The sequence below is a fragment of the Aquila chrysaetos genome, unplaced genomic scaffold, assembly GCF_900496995.4.
Source record: "Aquila chrysaetos chrysaetos unplaced genomic scaffold, bAquChr1.4, whole genome shotgun sequence".
NCBI classification, from domain to species: domain Eukaryota; kingdom Metazoa; phylum Chordata; class Aves; order Accipitriformes; family Accipitridae; genus Aquila; species Aquila chrysaetos.
In genome coordinates, this window is record NW_024470390.1 from 64,983 (window position 1) to 89,811 (window position 24,829).

Consider the following 24,829-nt stretch of genomic DNA (forward strand, 5'->3'; position numbering starts at 1 on the left):
TCATTAAAAGTGGTTGCCACTGAAGGCTTTTCAGCCAGCCTCTGGGGAGATGCTACGGGTTCAGACCTGTTTCCTGATAGGACTGTGTGTAGTTGAGTGTATTTCTCTTTTTTTCCTCTTCTTTCTTTCTGAAATTTGCTCCCCCTTAAAAAGAAAAAAAGAACCCAGCACCCCACTATCATATTAATTGGCCTGGTTTTGTGCATCTGCTGTCGGAGGCATGGGACTCGTAAATCTGTGTTGTGGAAGAGGCCTTCCCTCTAGGACAGAGCTGCCTGTAGCCGTGGGGAGGACCTGCCTTCGTGTCTGATTTACCTCTTCTGTGGACCGAGGTCACGCGGCCGTGAGGGCCGTCACGCCTTTCCCTAGCAGAAAAATACCTTTACGATATGCTGGACAACGAAATGATGAGCGATATCTGTAAGTTTGAACCAAAAAGCAGGCCAAAACAACCTGCGACGGCTGATCGTTGTCTAGGTAAATTGGGAGCGGTGTTTCCAGACCGGGAACAGCGTTTCTCCTCTGCACAGCAAGTGTTTGCCGAGCTCCTTCCCCACGTTCTCTTCTCCCCTCTCCAGCCTCAGAAAGTTTCCCTCTCCTTCCCTGAAAAGCGAGCACTTTGCCTCCCATTGTATTCCTCCTCCTCCTTCTCCCGCTGTGGTCAAGGGAATGCAAGTCTGGAAATGATTTTGAGCAAAAAGCTCTAAGTAAATCCTGCGCTGTGCAGGGGGAGGGGAGGGCAGGCAGGCAGGCAGGCGGCCTGGGACGGCGCGAGTTCCCGCTGCAGCAAGGAAAACGGTTCCCTGACCCAGAAATGGGACATTTTCCATCGATGCCTTGGGATGGGACAGCGCTGGGGAGCGTCCTCAGCACAGTGTTGTCTCATCCCTCCTGCCCACGCAATGGGAAGGGTTGTCCCGTGTGTGAAAACAGGTCGATGATGAATGAGTTACGGTGATGCGAGATAAGAGGAGAATTCACTTTGCTGGATTTAATTGTTTTTGGAGTAATAGTTAACCTAGAAACTGTACGCAAATGTTTTTACTTTGTTTTTAACGGTGCTCCCATAGGAAGAAATGTCCAACGCTGTTCTCGAGCAGCCCTCACCTGCAGCTGCCGTCTGTTTGTGACTCAAGGGAGGCCAACAGCCAAAATCTGGGTTTTCCTCCTCTTTCTACCGCTCCCTGGGCAGTCTCAGTGGGGAAGTGGGGAGTCTCGCGCTCTCAGATTCTCTACCTATAAAAATGGAACTGGTGATAAAACGCTTTAAGCTTCAGGTGTGCAATTAGGAATCGGCTTTCTGTTGTTGAGAATAATTTCCCAGGTAAGGAGGATGTAAGTGCAAAATCGCTTGTTTACGAGTCTCTTGCTTTCACTGCTCAAGAGCGTCTACTAAAAGAGTTAGAAAATCATTTTCCTTCCACATGTAATCTTTGTAGCTTAAAAGAAGAAGAAATCCCTGAAGGAAGGTGTGTGGACTTTGGCTCCTGCAGGAGTTGGGGCAGGGGCCGTCCAGCTGTTCGTGTCTTGTCCCTGCAGGATGGAAAAGCAGGTGTGACACTCCTGCTACACCCACCCGAAGGGCTGGAAATGAAATGGAAGCTTCTGGAACCTCAGCAGCTTGCTGCTGTGACTTGTTCATCTTACCCATGAGAAATAAGAAATGCAAAGTGCCCTGAAACCGCTCAGAGCGTTTAAAGGTCGGGCTGATGCGTGGTTCTTAACATCTGCGTCGGTACAGCACCGAACGCTGAAAGAAATATAGAGTGTGGTATTTATCTGGATATTTGAAAGCTAATCGTAATGGAGACATCCTGAGGAGCATACAGGATGGGATTCTACGGTGCAGCGAGAGACAGGTGTCTCCGGAGTTTCTTACGAGAATACTTAATGTAAAAAAATGTAACCTCCGTCACCTCAAATTTGTCTTGTTTATTCGAGATTCGTGGGATTGGAACTCCTGGAGTCTGTTCAAAAATGTGATAGTCACCCCTTATGTAATAAAAGATGGGGTTTTTTTCTGTCTATTTTCAGTGAAGCCTAAGGAAATTGGGCACTCCAATTTCAGGGGAAGTTGGAAACCTAAATTCCTTGTGGCTGGAATGTTAAAAGCGCTGTAATCTCTAAAATGGGTATAGTATTACCAGTGTACTTCACAGCACAGAAGGAATTTGAGTTTAAGTCACTGCAAAATGCTGCAGGCTCTTTAATGCTTTATGTTTCAGTAGTATTTTGTCACAGAGAGTAGTTGCTTTTTAAATTTTTTGCTAACTTCTAGATTATAGGAAAATGATGACAGGCAAAACCAATTATAACTTGTTTATTATACTCCTGGGTTTATATTTCTAGATAGTCAGCTGGAATATAATGTTTATAAATCAGTGCATCTGAAAACTTACAATTTAACTATCAGCTGCCATGGCTGATAACAGAACCACTAAAATCATCAGCACAATTATTCAGACTAAGCATCAATTTCTAGAATATGCAAACTGGTTTTTTTTTGTTACAGGAGCAGAAGAAAACATTACTGGGAGCTATGGCCAGAGCGTGTGTGAATTGAGCTATATGGGGAGCTAATTTATGCACCCCTCTTTTGAGAACTACTTACTCCTATTTAGGGCAGCATAAGTTAACCGAGGACAAATTAGGCCAAGTAATTTTAGAAGATATACACAGACTTGGTCCATTTCTGGGAAATTCTAAATCTCCTTCTCTGTCCTCTAGGTCTTGTGCAATTAGATGCTCAATACATTTAAACTCTCTCACTGCACTGCAAGAGCTGCTGCTTTTCCTTAAGTGTAGCAAGTTTTAGTGCAGGGAATTCCTATCTTAACCCTTTAATTGAAAATAAGCGCATTTCCAATCCTCTTATTTCCAGTTTTCCCTGACGGGAAAGTTCAAGTTCTCCTCAGAAGAGACAGGCCTGCAAATGTCTTAAAACAGCGCAGGTTGTTTTTTATGTCATCCGAAACAGTGACACGTACAACGGAGGTTTATCGGGCATAATTTGAAAAGAAATGTTGCTGTAGAAAACCAGCAAGGATGGCAATCTGGTAAATGAGTAGAAAACGTAAAATCCCTCAGCTCTGAGCTGCAAGGGTTGCTTTCCCCTATGACAATGATGATGTGTCACTAATACTACATATATTAAGAATGCTGAAACACAGGGAAGATGGATTGCTTTTGCTCACCAGGTCTTTTCTCGTTTACAAACGTGTCGTAATCAGCAGCAGGTCTGATAGGTGCATCCTGTCACCTTTCAGAAAGCCGTCAGAGATGTTCGTATTCGGATACACGCAAAGCTCGTTTATCGCTTTCAACTTTCAGTAAACTGAGTTGGTGGTGGGTGCCTGGCGTAGGATCCCATTCAGTGTTGAAGAACGGCAACCGATCTATTCCTGGTCTCTTCTTGCTGTGTGTTTCAACGCTTCTGAGCAAAATGACGCTCATGCTGCTCTGCTTTTCCCGGCTTATTTTCCGTTATTAATTGAAAGAAAATGTTTAAATGCATCTTGCCTGGTTTGGTGGTGTGCCGGTGCTGCGGAGAGCTGCGGTGTGGGTGTTCGGAGGAGGGAGGTTTGGCTTCTTTAAGGGGGTCAGTTCTGCATCCCACCAGCCTTGTGTCCATGACGGCATGCTGCATCCTCGGCATTGGCACTCGCAGCCTAAATAATTTACTCACGCCTCTTATGAGCAGAGATTAACGTCAAGGGGAAATAATGTCCTATTGTGCAATCTCGGCTTTGAGGGTTTTAAGGAATTCCAGAATCCAGGAATGCTCAATTTCAGGTGTTGGTTTTGAGCATGGATAATCAACAGTGGCACTCGAGTGCCTGGATTTCTGGTTCCTGGTCGAATTCCGTCTTGTCTTCTAGAACTTGCTCCTTAACACTTAAAATTGACCCATTGCTGTTAAAAGCCCCACATTGACACTTTTTGGGGTTGTTTTTTGTTAGGTTATTGGGGTGGTTGGTGTAATAGTCCTCTATTTTTTCCTTTACAGTATGACTGCGTAAAGCAAACATGTTGTGTATCTCATCTCCTATCCATAATTGGCACAGAGTTGCTAAAAACAAGAGGTTAGTAAAACACGAGCGCTCTTCTCCTGTCCTGTCTCGTAGCGGGGTCCCTACGAGGTCGTAGCCATGTGGTGGTAAGGCTAACGAGGTTTATTCGTAAGAGGAGTAGTGGGATGGGATGGAAAAACGGAGGGAAGACCAGGGCTGCTCCCAGGTAGGTTTGAAGCCTTTTAATATTTTTGCTAAGGAATAGCAGTAATAAAAATCTCAACCAGGAGAGATGTGCTCCAAGCAGTGGATTTTGTTTATATTGTAGGTCAAAATGGTGTTGTAATTACATCTTGCGTGGCTCTGGATACTGTATGGAGCCCTAATTACAATGATTGTGCTAGGGTGGAAGTTGGACCTCATTCACTATTTCCCTTATTACTTCAAGCTGTCCGTTAGGCATCATCTCCAAAGCTATTCCAAACAGTTTTCACTACTTAAGGGGACTTTCATGTATAACCTTATCCTCTAACACGGTGACTGTTGCCTTATAATTATAGTCAGAGAAGGATTTAGGGAATTGACTGGATCGAGTCAGTGGCAGAGGTGTACTAAAGGGTGAAAACAAAATGCACTGGGTTAAGAAATCAATGGGAGAGTGGCAAAATGTGGGAATGCCAATTTGAAGTTTATCTGTTAAAAATAGACATTTGTTGTTGGTATGTTTGGAATCTGGGCTGTTTCCTTTTTTAAGTTTCAGCTAGGGAAAAAAACCCAACATGTAACTGTTTATATTTCAAATATTTATTAGTAACATGAAAATAAAACATACATGTTGTAGTTTCTGGTTTGGGGGTTTGTTTGCTTAGAAACATGAGCACCGGATGGATTTCTGGAGGAATCCTTTCCTTAAATCCTGTTGGTAGCAGACAGCGTGGTGAAAGCAGCTGGGAGAGGACATGGCATTCCTGCAGGTCCTCTGGCAGAGCCTGCATTGAAATGGAGATTTCCTCGATTCCCTGGCAGGATTCTTGCAGTCTCTGCAAATCCCTCAATGCAGGCCCTACGGGGAAATCATAATTTCCAGCTTTCTTCCCCAGAAGATGCTTTTGTTGTTGTGAGATTTGCCCTTCTCACCCACCCGGGGCACCTTCTTTTTTGCATAATAGGTAAATCTGCTGGGATGCTGGAAAAAGAGGATGATACCGGCGAAATCGGGGCCGTTTCCTTTTTCATACGCCTGCTTGTAATTCCTGTTGTTGCTAATACAATTTATCAATGCTCCTTGAGCTGTCAAAAAATGGGTATTTTAGGGTTGGGGGTTTTTTTTTCCCCTTCTGGAGTATAAGCTGCATGTCCTCAAACCTGGAAAAAGTCCAATTAATGGTGATGTAAAGATAAACGGGTTTCCATCGGGAGAGGCCCCCGTGACAGCAACCGAGCCCATCTTAGAACCTCTTACGGTGTCTGAAAGTGCAGCAGCTGTGTGTTACTGATTTAATTTTGGTTTCGTGTTTTACCTTCAACTCTGGAGTTTATCCTGATATAAATTAAAATATCTCTGTTTTGGTAAAGTCCTGAGCATATCATCCCTCAGCAAGAGGAGCTGTTAAAATCGATGGTGATTATTGTAGAGGTTTTCCTAGGGTCACGGAGATGATTTGGCCATTGAAGCTGGAGACAAACAAAACCTTAACAAAACAACCAATTCTGGGAATGAGAAACTTCAGTGGGCTCTCTTAGTTTTAGCGAGTTATTTTCCCAGTTGCTTTCTTTTGCTGCTCTCTCAGGAGGTTGGTGATAAATTAACTATTGATGCCGTGAAAGAGAGTGCCGAGGAAATATTTGGTACTTCCCTTGCTGCCTTTGTTTCACGTAAATTCGCTTGCAAGTGGTTTTGGATATCCTCTGCTGGCTCTTCCCTGATCCTTTTTCAGTTTGGTTTTCCTCACTCAAAAAACCCTCATGTTTTAAAGCGTTGCTGATGTTCTTAGCAGTCCCTGGTCTTCAGCAGCTTCTTGCATGTTTTTATCAATGACCTTGGTAAGAGGAAGCCTGAGAAAATTGAAGGAATAAAAGTAAACGTTAATAAAACCTAAAAACCAAAAAGAAAACATTTAATTGGTGTTGGGGATATAAACTTTGTGCGCTAGGTGTAATTTGATCTTACTCTGCGGTAAGAGCATGAAATGTGGAGAGAATAAAAGGGATTCTATCTGGAAGGAAAAAGTGTTTGCTCAATATGAGTAAAACTTTCCAAAGTGATCATGCGACTTAAGTAGCTTCTGAAAATTCTATTTCTCAGAACAGCCGGATCCCCTTGAAAGTCATTTTTAAGGCTTCTAAGTCATCTATGTGTATTTTAGAATTGTATTTGCTTTGTCTTAAGAGTATGGGCGGGGGGGAAAACATGCAGCAAGGTGACTACATGTGAGCAGAGTATTTAGGGACGAGGCTGCCCCTGTGAGTAACTAATAAAAGCTCGGGCGCTGCTCGTTGAAGGGCTGAGAGATGTGGCTGGTGTCAGGGACAGAGGGAGTGTTTCTTGTTTGCCACCAAGGGACATCTGGGGCTGCTTTTTCAGCTGGACTCTCTTTCCACAGTTGCGTAGTAATCCCTGAGCAGAAGCAGTAGAAAATGATGACTTGTAAAGTAGCGCTTTGATGTCTCGCCTCTCTTTGCCATCAGCAGGCACTCTCTCCAGCACCACTGTGTTGTGAGTGGCGAGTGCTGGCTGCCTGATGAGCCGAGGATGTCCCTGGGTAACCATACCAAGATACCTCTGTTTCCCATCATCCTGGGGCGCTTCACACTGCGGTTCATTTGCGAGGTCGTTAATGGCTGTGTAAATGAGACATAAATACTACCACTTCATACATTTGGTTTAATAAGGGTTAGACCTCGCCCTGGTGTGACCTCGCCCTGGTGTAGAAGACTGCACAGAGTTTAAGATGTCAGAGGATTGGAGCCTATTGTGTTTGTTTTTTTTTTTTTTTTTTTTTTTTTTTTTTGGCGTGCTTCCTTATTCATTTTCTGGTTCCACATATCCCTTGTGCTTCCTGGTCCTCTTTCCCCATAAGCCAAGTGACATTGGCCTTGTGGGAAAGGAAACGAACTTCACAAGAGAACTTAATTTTAGAAAGCTGGAGGAGAAACGCTCTGGCTTGTTAGATGTGGAGCTTCAGCAAAGCTTGTAGAAAACAAATTTCACAAAAATGTTTCCATGTTTTACCTTGTCTGTCTTTAAATGGTGACTTATTTCTGTTATCTTCTGAACACTTTCAAGACCTTTTCTTTCCCCAGAACAAAATGGACTACAAAATACAACAGCTTTTGCAGAACGGAGGTTCATGTGCGTGCCCGTACCTCTCGGTGCCTCAGCGTTGTTCTGGGTGCCGGCAGCACGTGAGCAGCATTGCGCTTGGCCAGGGAAATCTCCCTTCCCAGCTTCCTCCTGCAACAGCTGGGCTCATCGTAATAAGTATTAATTTAACCAAAAATGGCCGGTTTGCTCAGGCATCCTGACTACAGCAAAACTTGATGCATTCTCCAGAGATTTGCTATATCTTTGTTAAAACCACAAAAAAAAATATTTTCATTGATGTTGATACAACTGGTGTTTTAAAGGTCATAGTTACTGTCAGAGGGAACCATGGGTACATCACACGAAGCTGCTTTGTGCTTGAGATTTTTCGATACCTGTTGCCATGATATTGCAGGTGTCAGTAAACTTGGAGTATTTATTGTCTCGAAGCAGAGATGAAACACAGTGAAGCTGAATTCTTCAGACGCAAAAGTGTTTTTGCTTTCATATCGAGGACAGCACATCAGGCGTTGTGGCCTTTTAAATACCTAATGTTTTTGAAGCGAAGGGGTAGAATTGTGGATGTGGCCGGACTGGAGATGCCGGATCCGGCCCCTCCGGAGGATGTTCTGCCGTCTCGGTCAAGCCAGCAGGTTGGCCCAGGCCAGCTAGGATTGCTTTGTATCAAGCTTTTTTTTTGAAGCGTCTTTTAGCTACTGGTGAGCCTGTAAAGGAAGAAGAAGGGAAAAGCCTTTCTGCTAGATAGTCTGTTAATTTTTGGCTCGGAAAGCAAGGAGGAAAATGAGTTTCCAATTATTTTTGTCAACCGTTTTCAACCACAGCTCTGAAACTGTTTAAACAAAGTGATGCTGGGCTCTGAGTTGAAACAATCTTGTCTGGGTGCTGCTGGAGCGGAGAGGCGGCTGGGCCAGTGGGTTTAATTATGATCTTATTTAGGATGGTTTCTTAACGATGTGGCCAAGCTGCGAGTCGATCACTTGCGTGTCCTCATTGGTTCTTTCATGATTTGTAGATCGATGGGGTTAGCTGTTATGTGTGTTTACATTTGCAATGCCATTTATATCTACTTCTAAAAACTGCTGCTGCTCGTTAGTAGGATGAGACCTTTTTTCACCCTAATACCATGAACTGAATCGCTTCTGGGCTTGGAAGCCTGTTTTCCCTGAGTCTTGTAAAGGTAATTTGTGGCTTGAAGCTGACGGCAGCTCTGTTTTGGTGCCAGCCCTGGTGATTTGCCTGTGCTGGGGCAGGTCTGAGGCTGGCAGCCAGCAGCCTCATTCAGCTCCTTGTCTTTGGGTGGTCTGGGGTGTCCTCAGCTTTCCAGAGAGTTATCTCAAACGTTCCTGGTGTAATACAAAATATATTCTAATCATTATCTCTAATTACAAAGGGAAGCTAAATCACAGAGGAATAACAATTGTAGTGTCTTAAATATGATAAAACAAAGAATAATTAACAATTAAGGAGCGGGCTGCAGATAGGACTCCAAAGGGCTCGGTTCTTGCCCTGTCGCCACCAGCTGTTGCCTCCCTTGGGTGCAGGGCAGTGTCGGTGAAACCGTGCCGGTGATCCTTCTGCTCCATACCTCCGCAGAGTTCCTCTCACCATTCAGGAATGAGCTGTCCCAGCTTGTCCTTTGGCAGATGGGACAGGCGCGGAGATTCAGGGGTACGGTCAGGACAAGGCTCACCAGACCGAAAGCGAAACCTGGCTCTGCGGTCTCCTCTGTGGTGAGGGAAGTGACCCCAGGGCTGCAAGGCAAGGCTGGGCAGTTCTTACCACCAAACACCAAAAGTTTGGGCATGTATGAGGAGGAAATTGTGCTTTAAGAGTTGACGAAGGTTCTTTTCTTTCCTGTTTGCAAACAGCGGGCTGAAAATACTAAACCCTGTTCCCTTTTCTGGTGACCTTGCTCCACAGGTCCTGCCCGGTCTGTGCCGTCATCTTTCCTGGGTTTGGCAGGAGGGTTTACTTTTCCTGATGAGACCTCACCAGGATAATCCCTGGAATCAGGGTTGTGGCTTGCCTCTGCTGTGGGAGAAGGAAAACTGCTTGTAATCTCTTCAAAGTGTGTTTTCTGTCTCCTTTTCAAGAGCTTACCGGGATGTAAAGTTTGGTGTTTTCCTTCCTGTTACATTCATGCTGGCAAAAGGCTTTTCCTTACATCATGCTACCGTTTCCAGCTTCACAAGCGTGTGGCGTGCGTGCGAGATCTAAAAATAGGCTGACATCGAGTGTTATCGTGTCATAAAATCAAGTCAGAACTACTGTTGGCACGAAGCATCCCCTGCGTGGAGCGGAGCGAGGATCTGCAGAAGACGTTGCGGCGTCTGATATTGTTGCCATCGGTTCGGCACGCAGAGCACAGCTGTTACTGAAACACTTAAACATAGCTTTTGCCAAAAATATGTTCTTCTGTGTTCTCATAAACAAAATGGGGAAAAACGCCATCCAGCGTGAAAGCAAAATGGGGCTGTAAAACATCTTTGTGCATTAGAAAGTTTCCTTGTTGCCTTTTGCTGTGTGTTTAACTTTTTGGCAGGCATTGTACTGTGAAGAGCAGCACTTTCTGGCTGCTTTTTTTCCCCTACGTATTTAGTTAATTTCTGGGACAACGTAATTTTTAATGTCGAAGATTAAAATGAACGTGGGATAATAACACTGAAGGCAATTTTTTCCCTGTCATTTTACAGCACTTTATGAGGCTCTTGTAAATGGAAAGAAAAATGCTTCGCCAAAGGTGACTTGTCGGATTTAGTGAAAGTGCCATGTGTTTTACCAGCTCCCTCTTTTTTTTTTTTTAATTATTTACAATGTGCGAGTAAGCACAGTTGTAACCACGTACGTGCACGTAATATCCTAAATCTTCCAGGGGTGATACCAGAAACGTTTGATTGTGGTGTCAAGACGGGATCAAATGCTTAAAATAACTTTGGGGGATGAGAATCGCGGCAGGGTTTGCTTGAAACACCCTGTCAGGTTGGCGGTTCCCTGGGTTTGAAAGAGGAGTGCGTCTCTGAAAATACTTGGAACATCTATTGCCACTTTCAGATTAATTAAACGGCACTGTAGTATTCTAATATGTATGGATATGCCTTTAATGGCATTAAAGAAATGAGCTTATTTAAGGTGGTTTGTTCAAGGATGTTCACCCGCAGATCCCGCTGCATTTCTAAAGTGCTGCAGTCGTGATTTTGATTTTACAGAGGAGGAAAGAACTGAAAGCACATGAACGTTAAGTGCTGGGCAAGGTCAGTAGTGGGAATAGAGCCAGTGCTTTGGAGTTCTTCCTTCGTGACCCGTTTGCTGAATCACATTGTCTCTTTGTCCTACGACCAAATACTCTAAATATATCCACTGTGGATGGTGCTCTTGGTTGCGGAAATCAACTTTCCGCCTTGACAGTAGTGTTATGAGAGTGACTTGGACATGAAATAATGTTAGTAAGTGCTTACATTGACTTTTAAAGAATTTTAGGTGCCCGAACTTCTCTCAGCTTGTAGGTTTACAGCTGTGCAATACTCCTCACAGAATGGTGCAAGGATTGAAGTTTGAAAGTGTTTTGAAGACTTAAAGTCCTCTGCAGAGTGTGTGGGCCGGTCACTGCCAGGGAAAGTGGCGTTGTGTGTGTTGGCGAAATCATGTTTCTTAAGTGGAGTATGGCAAAAATGACAGGGAGAAAAATAAATTCTAGAAGTTTGGGAGGGGGAAGAAAACAAACCAAGAAAATGTGCATTTTTATAATAAAAGCAGTTTCATCCAGCTCTTCTGAAGTGAAGTAACAACAGAGGGGGTTTTGCATTTTCAAGGTGTAAAACCTGGCTCTTTACAAATAAGATTATGCAAAGCTTGCTATGCATACATAGCAAATGGAATTGACTGGAACGCTTGCTGGCTTCTTGTACTTTGTGCTTCAAAGTGCTGTGCTCCATCTGAACTTCAGAGCTCTCTCTAAAGGATGGTTCCTCCAGCTTCAGTTTGCAGCTCGACTATTGCATGAGGTTGAGGGTTGGGAGCCTTTCCTTCCACCGGCAGTCAGTGTCATATGTAACTTCCCAGTTAAAGAATAATTCAAACTAATCGTCAGGATGTTGAGGACACCCGTTTTTTTTTTCATTGGAGAGCCTCAAATATGATTTCCTGGGTACAGAGTTACATTAACACTTGTGAAATGCTCCTGTTCCCTGGTGATTTCGTATCTCTGTTCACGCTTTTCAAAGGGGGAGACCACATCATCTCCTATCACACCTGTGAGGTTAAGAACACTTTTCCTCTGCTTCCCATCTCAGAAGAGTTTTAAATACTTGTATAGTCTTAAAACTCTTGTGATATAGGTAAGTGTATTTTTGGAGGTAGAAATAAATGAAAAATAATATATACCGAGTGCATGAGCTGGAGGGAGGATGCCATCCTCCCTGCAGTAAAGCTGCTGGAAGAGGGATGCTTGCAGGAGGTTGAGGTAGTTGGTTTTTTGAATGAAACTAACCCAGGGATGCTACTTTGTGGGTTAAAAAGGGGTGAAAATGGGCCGTCTCGGGTCACCGATTAATCACCCGTTTGGTGTTATTGGCATATTTTGGTTTCGTTCTACCCCAACAACAGTGAGGATGCACCAGATCCAGCAGCAAAACGAATCCTTTAGCGAATCCGTTATTTCTCTACTTTTTGTTTTACTTCAAATGCGTTTTATCAGTTGACATAATAACTTCCCTGCTGTGCCTTCCCCTGCCCTGTGGTGGTGATGCTGCTTGCGGTTCATGACATCACTCATTCCTCATCTATAGCAACAGAATGTTGTCCTCAAACGCAGCCGGGGTGATGCTCGCTGTCAGCTCTTCCCTAGTGCCCTTTGCTTGACGTGTACGGATAAAAGTAAGCAGGTTTATTGCGTATATTTAAGGAATATTATATATTTATATCTGCGGTGAGAATTCAGACCACTGGGGGTTTCGTTTGCTTTTGAATACAGCTTTTTAGTTAATATTTTTAAGATTCAGGCCCCGGCTCTCCCTCCTGTCCATTAACTAGCGATAAAGGACCTGACCTGACTCATCACCGCACTACTTCATAACTGTGAAGATAGAATGTTCCTGGTCTAATTTAATAGCGTCTTGCCCTTGCTCCGCCTGACTGTAATTCCTGGACACCCATCGAGTGTGTTCAGGGTCAGGATCCGCTCTTCTTGCAGGGGCACTCAGCATGGCTGTCATACATCATCGCTTTAAAAAGTGGTTTTAATTTCCTCCTCCCAAGCTGGCGAGCTGTCTGTAATCAATATCGCCAAGTGACAAGGCAGAAATCCAGATAGCGGCAAAGCATCTCTTAATTCACAAATCCCCCCAAGCCTCTGTTACAGGAGGGCCGTAGCAGAAAGCCAAAGATGGGGGGAAAGCTTTATAAACATCATCATTTTTTGGATGATTTCTGTGGTGCTGAGCCGGGCTTTCTCAGTCTTAGGAATTATGGTGGTTTGCCTGGTGCATGGTTAGAAATGCCAGCGTGCATCCTGAGCCCGGCGGGCGAGGCTCTGCTGCCTTAGGGGGGTGTGATGTTGTGTGTGCCTGCTGGGTAGGGGAAGATTTAAGCTGGAACTTGGAGAAAATCTTCTCCATTCTGTATTTCTGTAGTTGTTTCGTTATTCGTAAATACTCAGCAGAACGTCTGAAATAGTGGAAAAAATTAAAATACACAGTCTCATTCTATTGTATACATGGAGCAGTGTGTGCTCTTCAGGTTACAGTCTTCTCCAGAGTAATTAGTGGAGTTTCACTGGCATATTTAGATTATTCATTTGCAGGTCCTGAAAATAATTACAGCCAACAGACAACTATGGAAGTCAGATTGTTCAAAACCATGAACTTCAGCCCATAAAAGTTGTGTTTATCCTGCAGTGAGTTTCCCCATTTTTTATCTTTATAGTCTACTGAGATAGCTGACTACTTTTTTTTTTTTTTTTTTTTTTTCTTTCCTCCTCCTTATTAGCTGAGTCTCATTAGGCAGTTTTGTACCACTGCACCTCCAAACCCTGCCCAGACCACAGCTGTGGAGCAGATCTGAGGAAAAGAGGGCAAACACCAAAAAAAAAAAAAAAAAGCAAGCCCCAACCTCCCACTGTTTTCCAGACCCTGTCATAAAAAAGGTTTTGCAAGGAGGTGGCCCAGTGCCAGGTCTCAGATTATCGGCAGAAACTCCTCAATTCCACCTTCTGAAGCAAAACGCCTCCAAATACGTTTTGTCACAGTGAAAGTTTTAGTGATAGAAAAATGCACAAATGTGCAATTTTTAAATAAGAGTTATGGCCAAGCTGTCCCTGTTGGGTGCTGGGATCTGGCTCATGCCGCCTCCCACTGCTCCCGGTGTTGAGGGTTTGGGACCATCCTACGCTGGACACAGCCGGCGAGGGTCACCGGTCCCCCTCAGCGGGGTGAAAACAAGCCCAAAAACCTGCTGGTTTGGGTTTCAGAGCAAAACCTAACCCCTGGTTGGGAGAACTGCTGGTGAAATCTGTCCAGTGGAGGGATGAGCAACCATGATGGAGGGACAGGAGCGATGGAGGGTTGAGCGTAGTGGAGGGATGAGGGGATCCCTCGGCTGCTGGTTACGGGGCTTGGCTGACCATGCTTTTGGCTTCCCAGTTGTCTCACCCATCACTGCTGCTCAAGGAAGCGATGGTGGAGATGGGTGGTTTTGCTGCCATCAGCTTCTCCAGTGGAGAGGGGCAATGGGTTTCCCACTGATGGCCGTAACCTTGCACCACTCGGTCCTCCAGTCTGTCTGGGCGATCCTCCTCTGGCCTTGGTTAGCCCCCATGGCTGCAGGGCACATTGCTGGTCAATGTTGAACTGGGGTCCTCTTCTGCAGAGCTGTTCTCTTGGCTGGTGGCCCCAGCCTGTCCCTTGGGTGGGATTGCTCCTTCCCACCTGCAGCACCTTCATGGGGTTTCTGGCAGCAGGTTGATGCCCCCCTGAGTGGTGGACACTCCTGTTGGGGTGTCTTCTGGTCCGGTCCCCTGTCCCCCACCATCAGATAACAGCAGGACATCCTCATCATCGCTGGGGATGGGGAGGAAGAGCAAAGCGCGGTGTTTGGGACGAAGGGAGCAAGGAGCAGCTCCCAAGCCCTCTGCCCTCCTGACGGTAACATGGTCTCTCTCTGCTCTTTGCAGTTGACATGGATGATGAAGATGGCCGGTGCCTGCTAGATGTAATTTGGTAAGTAGCATGGTGCCATGAGCTGGATGCTGCTCTCGTGCTGTTTTGGGCAAGGTGTAGAGGTGGGAAGGGGTTTCTGCCACCCTTGGTCTGTAGACACATCCCCATTGGTCACCAGGGCTTCTCCAGTGCCGGGCTGGGTCTCCCAGAGCCAAAAATCATCTGAGGTGTGCTCCAGAGGGTCTGCAAACTTCCCAAACTTAGAAACCCCTCCTGATGTATGTTTTTGTTCCCTCCGGTAAATCTCGGAGGGCTCTGGGCTTCTCTAGGGCTGTGCTGGAGGAGGTTTTACATGACTTTACGTGAGGAAAGAACAGACTCTGTGCATCCTGTGTTTCACTTGTCCCGCTTATAATGTGAATAAATCCCATCTCTCTGATATTTTGCCAACAACTATGACTTTTTTTGCACTCCAGTCCTTGCTGGCCATCAACGGCACTGGGCTGGGGATGCTCATTAGCTAGGTCGCCCAAACGATTTTTTTGACAAACTGCCTGTCAACAGCCAACACGGGCTAATTTTCCAAAGGGGGGTTATTGTGATTATGAAACTGTTGGTAATTGGGACTTTGCAGAATTAACAGGGGAAGGGGAATAAGGCAGTGTTAGTGATTCAGGAGAAGAAAACTGACCACCTATACGTTAACTTCTGTCTGTAATAAAGCGTAGCCATTGAAGTATAAATTGGTGTACATCATTAGTTATTGCACTTAAGAGTATTCAAAGTTATGTTAATGCATTAATTAGAAACACACGTTTCACTCCCGACTCAACGCGGGTCACATGTTGCATCCCTAAATGGTTTTGTGTGTTGTTTTGCAGCGATCCTCAGGCCTTGAACGATTTTTTACATGGATCCGAAAAGGTGAGCGACGAACTTGTTTCTATTCACCAAAAACTTTAATGCAAACTTCCTTTTTTTTTTTTTTTTTTTTAAATAAACAATGAGTTTTTGTTTTTTTGTTTTTTTTTTTTTTTTTAAAGAAAGAAACCCCAAGTTCAGGATTCTTTTAGTTTTTAGGACTTTTTAGGACCCCAGCTAAGCGCACTGGGCAGCTCTCGGACCGGCAGCTCCCGCTGCTGCCCGTGTGGAGCAGCCAGCTGGGGTTTTGGGGCACTTTGAGCCAAAATGGGGTGCCTGCCAGCAGGGGACGGGGAGGGATGCTGCCCCACCGCTGCCCCTGGGTGAGAGCTCAGCGCTTTCTAGGGGCTGCCCATCAGCACTGCACTTTTTTTTTTAATTTTTTTTCATACTATATCTAAAGAAAGTAAATAAAATCTTTTTAATTACAGATTGACAGTGATGATCTCCTGGACAACACAGGAGATGCAGCCAGTGCCTTTTTTGAAGGTGCTGGGGTATGTATTTTTTTAATTTATACTTGGGGAACGTCAGCTTAGAAACCTTTCTCTCGTTTTTGGTTGTTTGTTTTTTTTTTTTTTTGCTTTTTTTTTTTTGTTGTTGTTGTTTGGTTTGGTTTTTTGGTTGTTTTTTTTTTTGGGGGGTGTTTTTTTTTTTTTGTTTCGCAGGCTTGTTTTTCATCTGTTTCCCCGGTCTAGCAAAAGAGGCAGGATGCTGGGATTATTCCCCAAGATTTACAGAGAAATAGCTCCAACAGGTTCCCCGTATATCGGGGGAGAAAAGTTGGTTTCACGTGCAGATATAAGGTCTGCTTTTAACCTGGGAAAAGCTTTGAGGGTAGAAAATTGGGCGAAGAAAGAGAAAGGTGTCACCGTGCTCTCGCACCTCAAAGGTGGTACAGATAATTTGGAAGAATGCTTAAAAAAGTTGGTGACAAGACAAATCCCATTCCTCTTAGTCTCCCCTTAGGCTGGAGTGCTCCCTTTCCTTGCAGACCGCTGCCGCAGTGAAGGTAAAATATGTGGAAGTAGAGTCTAAAAATCCTCTGTTTTTTTCTTCTTTTCCCCAAGAGCATGGGTTACTCTGCATGGATAACATTCAAGCATGAATTTTTTCTGTATTTCCAGTTACATTGTAATAAGTCTTGATTTCCTCCCCCCCCCCATTGTGCTTTATTTTTTACAAAGACTTTGGATAAAGCTGCTGATGCTTTATAACCAATAAATTTATCTAGGAGTTGAGGCTTACTTCTGCTTTGACTTTTTACTTTATTTTTTAACTTCCTAGTAGATCTGTGTTTTGTAAAACTTGACGGCGCAAAACTGGTGGGGTCCAAGGTTAGGCTGTATGTTGCTTTTCTGTTATTTTCCTGGTTCTTCCCAGCGCAGTCTTTGTGCGCAAGGTGCTTGCCTAGGGACGCCCTTCCTACACCCTTGCTATAGGAGGGCTGCCTATAGTGACAGACTGCAGCGTGTGTCTGAGGTGAACTCGGCTGCTGCTTGAATGTCTCTTGCAAGAAAAGGGCTGGGTTTTCATGGAGTATTTAGGCTTGTTTCCAGAATATGAAATTTCCGCTCCCATCCCGATAACAGCTTAATTTTTAAGAATTAAAGACAAGGGATGTATTCTGAACTCTTCTACTTGGTGGCCTTGAAACAGCTTAACGCATGATAAACGTAAAGCTTTTAACCTGTCCTTGGGATGCCATTAACGAGCTCTGCCCTTGGCCCCCTCCCTCACTTAAAGCAAGTCGTTTGATGTCTAGCTCGCCTGCTCTCAAACAATGCCGCACGTTATTTTAGGTTCTCCGGGGGATGCCAAAATGCTCTCCATGCTTAGCAAACTGAGGTGCAGGCTGCCTGAGGGCACTGTTCGCCTGCTCTTTTCTGAGGTGGCTCACAAAAGCTGTTGAGTGGTTGACTTGTAGCCCTCTTCCTCATGCTCGAGCTCAATGCCTTCTTTCTTCTCCCCTCTGACTGGCGATTTCCCAGCTGCACGTACAAGAGTCCTCCGGCAACCATCTGAGCACCGAGCAGAGCCAGCCCACGACCAGCGTGGACCTTGACTTTTTAGAAGATGACATCCTGGGGTCACCGTCCAGCAGTGGGGCGAACCTGCAGAACTCAGACCAGCCCTGTGACATCCTCCAGCAGAGCCTGCAAGAGGCCAACATCACCGAGCAGACGCTGGAGGCGGAAGCCGAGCTGGACCTGGGCTCCTTCCAGCTTCCCACCCTTCAGCCGGTGGTACAGACAGCCTCCGATGGCACCCCGCAGATTTTCTCCAGTGGAGCCGACCTGATCGGGCTGCAGCAACCCGCTGTCCTGACGCACCAAGCCCTGGTGCAGCAGTCGGTAGGAGCAGATGTTGTCAATAAGGCCATCAGCGTTCAGCCTTTCCTCCAGCAGGTCGGCTTGGGGAACGTCACCATCCAGCCCATCTCCAATCTCCAGGGCTTGCCCAACGGCAGCCCCAGCGGGACGCTGGGCATCGGGCCGATTCAGGTGGTCGGGCAGCAAGTGATGGCCATCAACCAGCCGGCGCAGCAGATCATTGCCAAGCAGGTTCAGCCTTCCCAAGTGGCCACCATGCCCGTCGGCAGTTACATCACCCAGACGGCGCCCGAGCAGCAGCAGGTCACCCTCGCCTCGACGGGGGTCTCTCCGCAGAGCGCTGGTCTCGTCATCCAGAAGAACCTGCCGACAGTGGCCACCACGACGCTGAACGGGAACTCCATGTTCGGGAGCATGTCCGGGACTCAAGGCTCCCAGCCGCTCACCGTCACCTCGAACTTGAGCAGCCCCTTGGTGCAGGCCCAAAACGTCATCATTCACAGGACGCCCACCCCGATTCAGCCCAAACCCGCCGGGGTCCTCCAGCAGAAACTGTACCAGATCACCCCCAAGCCCTTCGGTTCCAACACCACCACCCTGACCATCCAGAACGAAGCTGCCCTGCAGCAGCAGAAGGCCCAGCAGAACCTGACCTTCATGGCCAGCAAACCCGGGCAGAACGTGGTGCTGTCGGGCTTCCCCCAAGGGCTTCCAGCCAACGTCTTCAAGCAGCCGCCACCACAGCAGCAAGCCCTCAGCAAGCCCATGAGCGTCCACTTGCTGAACCAGGGCAGCAGCATCGTCATCCCTGCCCAGCACGTCCCGCAGGCCATGCTGCAGGGCCAGAACCAGTTCCTCCTCCCTGGGCAGCTGGCGGGCACCTCCGCCATGCAGATACCCCAGCAGCTCTCTGCCTTGCAGGCCAACATGGGAGGGCAGATCCTGACCACCTCCCACCCAGGCGGGCAAGCCCATATCATAACTAGCCAAGGGCCAGGTGGACAGCTGATAACCAACCAAGCCTTGCCGGCCCAGATCCTCACCAACCAGAACATCGCTAGCCAGCTGAACCTGGGCCAGGTGCTCACCTCGCAGAACACCCATGGCACCGCTCACATACTCTCAGCTCCCATCCAGCTCCAGCCCGGCCAGGTGGGTCAGCCGGCTCTCTTCCAGATGCCTGTTTCACTGGCGGGCAGCTTGACCACACAGAGCCAACCCTCGGTGGCCGCCTCACTGGGCCAGACGGGGCAGACAGTGATCCAGGGGGTGACGTTGCCCAACCAGGTGGCCATGCTCAACACCACCGAGAACCTCGGCCAGGCGGTGAGCATCCAAGCCTCTGCCACCACCAGTAGCCAAAGCCCTGGCCTCGTCCAGCCACAGCCTGCCTCGGGGGCCAGCCTGCTGCCTAGCGCCGACCAGTCCTCCATCCTCACTGTCCAAACCACCTCCCAGCCGCCCGCTCCGCTCCAGCTCAACGTGCCGCCGCCGCCTCCGCCACCTGCCCAGCAGCCTGTGACTTCCCAGCCCAGCCCCAGCTTGGCCTCCAGCCCAGAGAAGATCATCCTGGGGCAGGCAGCTGCCGGAGCCATCATCAACCAGGACTCCGTGCAGATGTTCCTACAACAGGCAAGTAGAGCCCCTCTGGGTGGTAGCTGTGGTGTTTGCAGCCTTTTGGGTGTTTGGAGACTGACACCGAGTGCGGCAGGCCCTGGAGAGCCCTGCTTTTGGGCTTGCTTTACATGCCGTAGGTGCTAGAAGTGCTCCTGTGTCGCCTTAATTCTTTCCATGTTGTCTTCCCACCATAGGGCAATTCCCTTTCTCAGTAGGTGTTTACATTTAAAGTTGCCGGGAGCAATGAGTGGGGCTCAGGGCTGCTCTGCATGTAGTCGAGTGCCATCACCTTGCCTTTGGAAGGAGGAGCTGGCAATGGGTCCATCCAGGTCACCAAAGCCACTGCCGCGGCACAGAGGGGTCGGCGTGGACTCGGTGTCCACCTCGTCCCCATGCTCTGTCTGCAGCTTGGGGTCGAGCTCAGCCCGTGGCATCAGCCTTGCTTTCCCACTTAGGGTTTTCTACCTTCATTAGCTCGAGTCAGACCTTTTAAAAATAATTGGGTGGCTCTAGAAACGACAACAGTAGCTGGGTGGGCAGCAACGTGCAGCGTCTCGTTGCAAGAGTCACTGCTGTGGATGCGTTGGCTGTGACCCACCCGTGTACCAGCACGAGGAGGTCGGGGTCGGTCCAGCGAGGGCTGCGGACATCTCATCTGGCCTTACCTACATTGGTAAAGGGTTTGGCAACATTTTAGATGCCAGATTTGAACCGTTGTGGCTTTTCTTAAACTCATTCATAAAGGTGGGTGCTGGTCCATAACCTACCAAAGTCCCTGAATTATCAGAGAAAGAAATGGGAAGAGAGCAAGCACTCTATTATTTTATCATTATTATTTCAATAGTGGAAAGCTTTAAAATTCTCATTTGAATTTCTTTGGCGTAACTAGTAGCACGGAAGCGTCTTTCGAGGTATTTGGGCTTGATGTTGACAGTCACCTCCCGGTATTTCAGCATAATTAAAACCAGGCGTCTGCCTGTGACTAAAGGGTTACAGTTCGAGCCATCACCGGGGGTTTAAGAAACTTGCAAACCCCCCCCCCCGAGATTCGGAAATAGAGAAAACCCTTCCCGCCATCTGGAGAAGCCGATGCGCAGGGCTCGGCATGCACGGTGTGCCCCAGCTCCACCAGCTTTGTCTCTATTTGCCATTTAATGCAGGTTTCGATGCCAGGTAGAGTATTAATGCTTAGTCATAACGGTGTGGGGGTTCTCCTGCGCATCACGGTAGGCTTTTTGCCGGGACATACCTAAATCTGCGATTGTGTTAAATATTGCTGCAGTTGCGTTATCGGACTGTGATCGGACGCGATGGGTCCCGGTGCCTTCCCCTGCAAAGTCCCTCTCCTGCCTCCAGAGAGAGCTGTTCTCCTCGCCGGCTGTACCAGGACTGTCCTGCCTCTCCTGCCAGCCACCAGCCGTGGAAGACGCGGTGCCCGTGTCCAGGACGAAAGCAGCCATGGTTTTCTCTTCGGCAGCCACCTTGCGGCGTTGCCGATGAAGCAGGCATAGCGTGCCGGGATGGATGTGGCGAGAGGCAGGCAGAGGAGGAGGAGGAGGAGGACCCGCAAACGTGGTCACTGCTAAATGTTCCCCGTGCGTGTCGCATGGTGCCGTACGGAAAACTGATCCAGCAACAGAAAACCGTGCACTGTAGCGCATTGCGTGTGCTACAGCAGAGGGTTTGGGTGCTGTCAGACATCTCCTGGCATTTATTTTTGCCCTGCTCGTCTTTTAAAGCTTCCAAGCTCTTCCTCCAGTCCGGTTTTCTCCACTGGACCTACACATAGCCAACGAAAGGGTCGTGGTTTTGCTTTTGAAGCGAAGCAGCCAGGTTTGCTCCATTCACCTTGGCAGAAAGGAGAGGGGAGAAGTGCTCTGAGCACGGCAGGATGCTCCCTCCTTGCACCCAGCAGCTTGGCGCCCAGAATTAAGCAGACTTCAGTAATTTATCATTTGGTGAAGGCGAGCTGCCGCCGGACCAGCCATTTGGGGGTTTTCAGCCCTTACGTCCCAAAACCACAACTCACAGCCCCGGGCGTGCAGAAGGGGCAAGCTGCGGCCAAAGTCGGGGGGGCTGCGGGAGTCCCCTCTCTGCCCGGAGGTGGGGATGCCCCCCAGTTCCCCACAGCTGGGCTGTAGCTCTCCTCCCCCTGCCAGCTGCCCCGCTGTCCATCCCTCTGTCTATCCATCTCCCCTCCAAGCTTCAGCTGCTCCCACTCGCTTGCCTGCAGGTCCTCACTAACCCTGAAAGCTGCTGCCGCCCTGCGTTGCTTTTTCTTCTCCTCTCCCTTCGCACTCGCAAGCTGCTGTCTGGTCCGTTTTTGTCCCTGCCAGAGGCTTTATTACTTCCCCCCCCCCCCCCCCAATTCTTTATATTTCCATGGCGATTGGTAGTTGCGAAATACTATAATTAATCGGAGGGATATTTTGAGGCACAGGGAGAGCGCAGCACCTGGGGTGAATCTCTCCCCAGAAGTTTAAACAGCGGGATGCTGAGCGGGCACTCGCAGCAGCGAGGGCCGTTAGGGCTGTCCTCGTTAACCCCCGGCCAGCTCTGGGGAACCAATGGCCACGGATCCCCTTCCCCAGGGGAGCAACAGCCTCAGATCTGCATTGCCTGTGGTGGGAAAGGAGGGCAGGATACGTCCAAGCATTGCTCCAGCCGGTCCTGGGGGCAGTGGTGAGGGTATTTTTGGGGAAGAAAACTAGAAGGCGCTTCGTTCCCCGATCTCACGGGGAGGAGTGGCAGGCTGGACGGGCTCAGCATCCCTCTGCCTGCGGCTGCCATGAGTCCCTGCCTCGGCTGACGTGGCCGCGGCATGGAGCTGCTTTTAGAAGCCTGAGCAAAGCCGGGGTAGATACCCTCCTGCAGTTTTACCTTATCCTGACCCTAAAAATGCTTTTAAAAGCGACACTGGGGCACGCTCGGGGCTGGGTGAGTCCAGCGGCAGCACCGTGCCCCCCAGCATCCCCAGGTGGGACGGGGGCTGCCCTAGCAGTGTTACCCAAGGGGCTTAGGGAGGGTGCTAGGGCAGACCGGCCAAGAGCAGGAGCTCGTTTTCCTGGGGCTTTGTTACTGCAGGAGGCAGAGATGCTCTACGAGCGATTTGCGAAGCTGCTTTCAGAGTGGTTTGCACTGCCTGCACGGTTGGCCATCGTATTTTGACAGAGCCGAGAAAGCCGTGGGCATCTTCTAGGGCAAAACTCCTTCCTGAGCTTCGACTAACTTCTTCCTCTTTCCTTCTTTGTTTCAGTTACCTGCAGGGCAGCAGAAGCTCCCTGGAGCCTCCCCGTCCCCTTCGCTACCTCATCCTCCCCTGGGGGAGAGCCCACAGCTCCCGGCCACCCACCTCTCCCAAATGCAGTCCCCCCACCCCTCCCGCCCTCCCTCCCAGCCCCAGCCCCTCTCCCGACCCCCCTCCCAACCCCACTCACGCCCTCCCTCCCAGCCACAGACCCTCTCCCGGCCCCCCTCCGAGCCACTCTCCCGCTCCTGCACCCCCCAGGCACCCATGCCCAGCCTCTACGTCATCCAGAACCAGCTGGCCTTGTCCCCGCTCGGGGGGGGGGCAGCATCCCCTGCGCCCACCCTCCCAGCCCCAGCCGCCTTTCCAGCCGCCACCGGCGCAGGCAGAAGCTGCCCCGCCGCCAGCGCAGCTCCAGGTCCAGCTCCCAGCCCCAGCGGAGGTCCAGCATGCCCACTCCCCCCACTTCCAGCTGCAGTTTCCATCCCAGGGCCAGATCAAACCTCCCACTCCCACCCACGCTCTCCACCTAACTGCGGAGCAGCAGAGGAACTTTCCGATGGTCCCGAGCCAATTCCAAACCCTCCCGGCCATCCCCAACCCCGCTCCTCAGCAGAAGCAAATACTGGACAGGTTCCAGCAGGTAAATAAGTACTGTCAAGGGTCTCACGCCGGGCATAGGTCAGGAGGGAGGTAGCGTGGCAAAGCGTGGCCGCGAGCCTCCTGCCATCGGGGAGCCGAGGGATTAAAGGCAAAATCGGAAGCAAAACCCCTCTGGTTCCTCACAGGCAGGTCCCCAGGGGCTTCTGCCGTAGAGCTGAACCGGGTGCTGCTTCCTTGGCGCAGCCCTCTTGGTTTTTTTTTTGGGGGTTTTTTTTTTTTTTTTTTTTGGGGTGCCAAGTGGGTTTGTGCCGTGGTTTACATCTGGCTCTGCCGCCTGTTGTCACAGGAGTGCACATGCATACCTTAATGTATAGCGCTTGTAGGAGAGGCGTCTTCCACGGATGCGATTTGTGTTTTGGTTTGTAAATAAGACAAGGAGAAGGCGTTTTGCCACAACAGAAATAAAAGCGTGCCCTGTTTTCCCATGACAAGCATTGCCTGAGGCCTGTCCTGTCTGGGCAGGGGTCAAATCCTGCCCCCCCAAGTCTGTGATTTGGGAGGGGTGCTGGTGTTGAGGCTGGGTCTGTGGGATGCAGGTATTCCCAAGGAGACGCTCAGGGACCCATCCAGCCCTCGTTAATGGTGCTTCACTGATGGAGGGGGGTGGGTCAGGGACTTCCCAATGAAGTACCCAAAAAAAAACCAGGCTTCTAAAATTAAACTACCGTTATTTATTTTATATTCACTTGGGCAGGGAGGAAGAGGAGCAGGGAATGAAAAGGGCTCGAGCTTGGTTTTATTTAACTGCATATTAACTTAAAGCAAAATCCCCTTATAAGGATTCAATTTGCTTTTTTTGAGCACACAGGACCCATTCCTGCAGTTTAGACCCCGGACACTAGCTGAGCTGGAGGGGTGGAGCTCAGCATGCGTGCTTTTTTTTTTTTTCTTCTCTCGTGTCTATCTCCCGGCCCTGAGGTTGCGGGGACAGATGGGGCCAGCACGGCAAACGGTCCCTTCCCTCCTTGTGCATTTGTGCTGTATCGATGGTACCCACGGATTAAAAAGCAATGGGTTTAGGGCATGTTTTCAACTTCTGGGTGGTTTGGTTTTTTTTTATCCCACACAGGTGCCCCAGGGGATCATCCTGCAAACGAAGCAGCAGCCTCCCACCAGCCAGGCTTCCCCCGCACTTAGCCAGTTCAGCAGCCCATCCTCCTCCGTCCTGGTGAGCGGCCAGGGGCAGGCGGTAACGACGATGCCGGCCCCCACGCACAGCCACGCACCCACCGCCCTCCCGCCTTCCACCGCAGGTTCGTGCCGCTGGCTCCAACTCTTGGGCAGGGAAAAACACGGGAGGGCATCCCGGCACATGAGCGTTGTAGTACACGAGCATCACGTTGCCCTTGTTTTGGGAGAGCTCAGCTGCTGAAGTGATGCTTCGTGTGTGAGAAAAAGGGCGGTGGGGTGAAAGCTGTCAGCGCAGGGAGCCAGGGTCGGGACAGTCAAACTCTGGTGCTCATTCGTGCTCGGGTTTTTTGATAAAAGCTCAGTCTTTCAGGGTGAAATGTGCTGGGGGAATCCAGGATGACGTTATTTGTTATCTAGGCTTGAACTTAAAC

The 24,829-nt window shown here is 48.8% G+C and overlaps 1 protein-coding gene across 1 annotated transcript in view; it reads left to right on the forward strand.

Annotated features, from left to right (window-relative positions):
- BICRA (BRD4 interacting chromatin remodeling complex associated protein) overlaps positions 1 to 24,829 on the forward strand; it is a 36,077-nt gene that overhangs the window by 6,213 nt on the left and 5,035 nt on the right. The window contains 7 exon segments of the mRNA XM_030006598.2: positions 14,501 to 14,546; positions 15,368 to 15,410; positions 15,839 to 15,904; positions 17,399 to 19,372; positions 22,614 to 22,916; positions 22,918 to 23,247; positions 24,337 to 24,520. Coding sequence (XP_029862458.1) covers positions 14,501 to 14,546; positions 15,368 to 15,410; positions 15,839 to 15,904; positions 17,399 to 19,372; positions 22,614 to 22,916; positions 22,918 to 23,247; positions 24,337 to 24,520 — 2,946 coding nt within the window.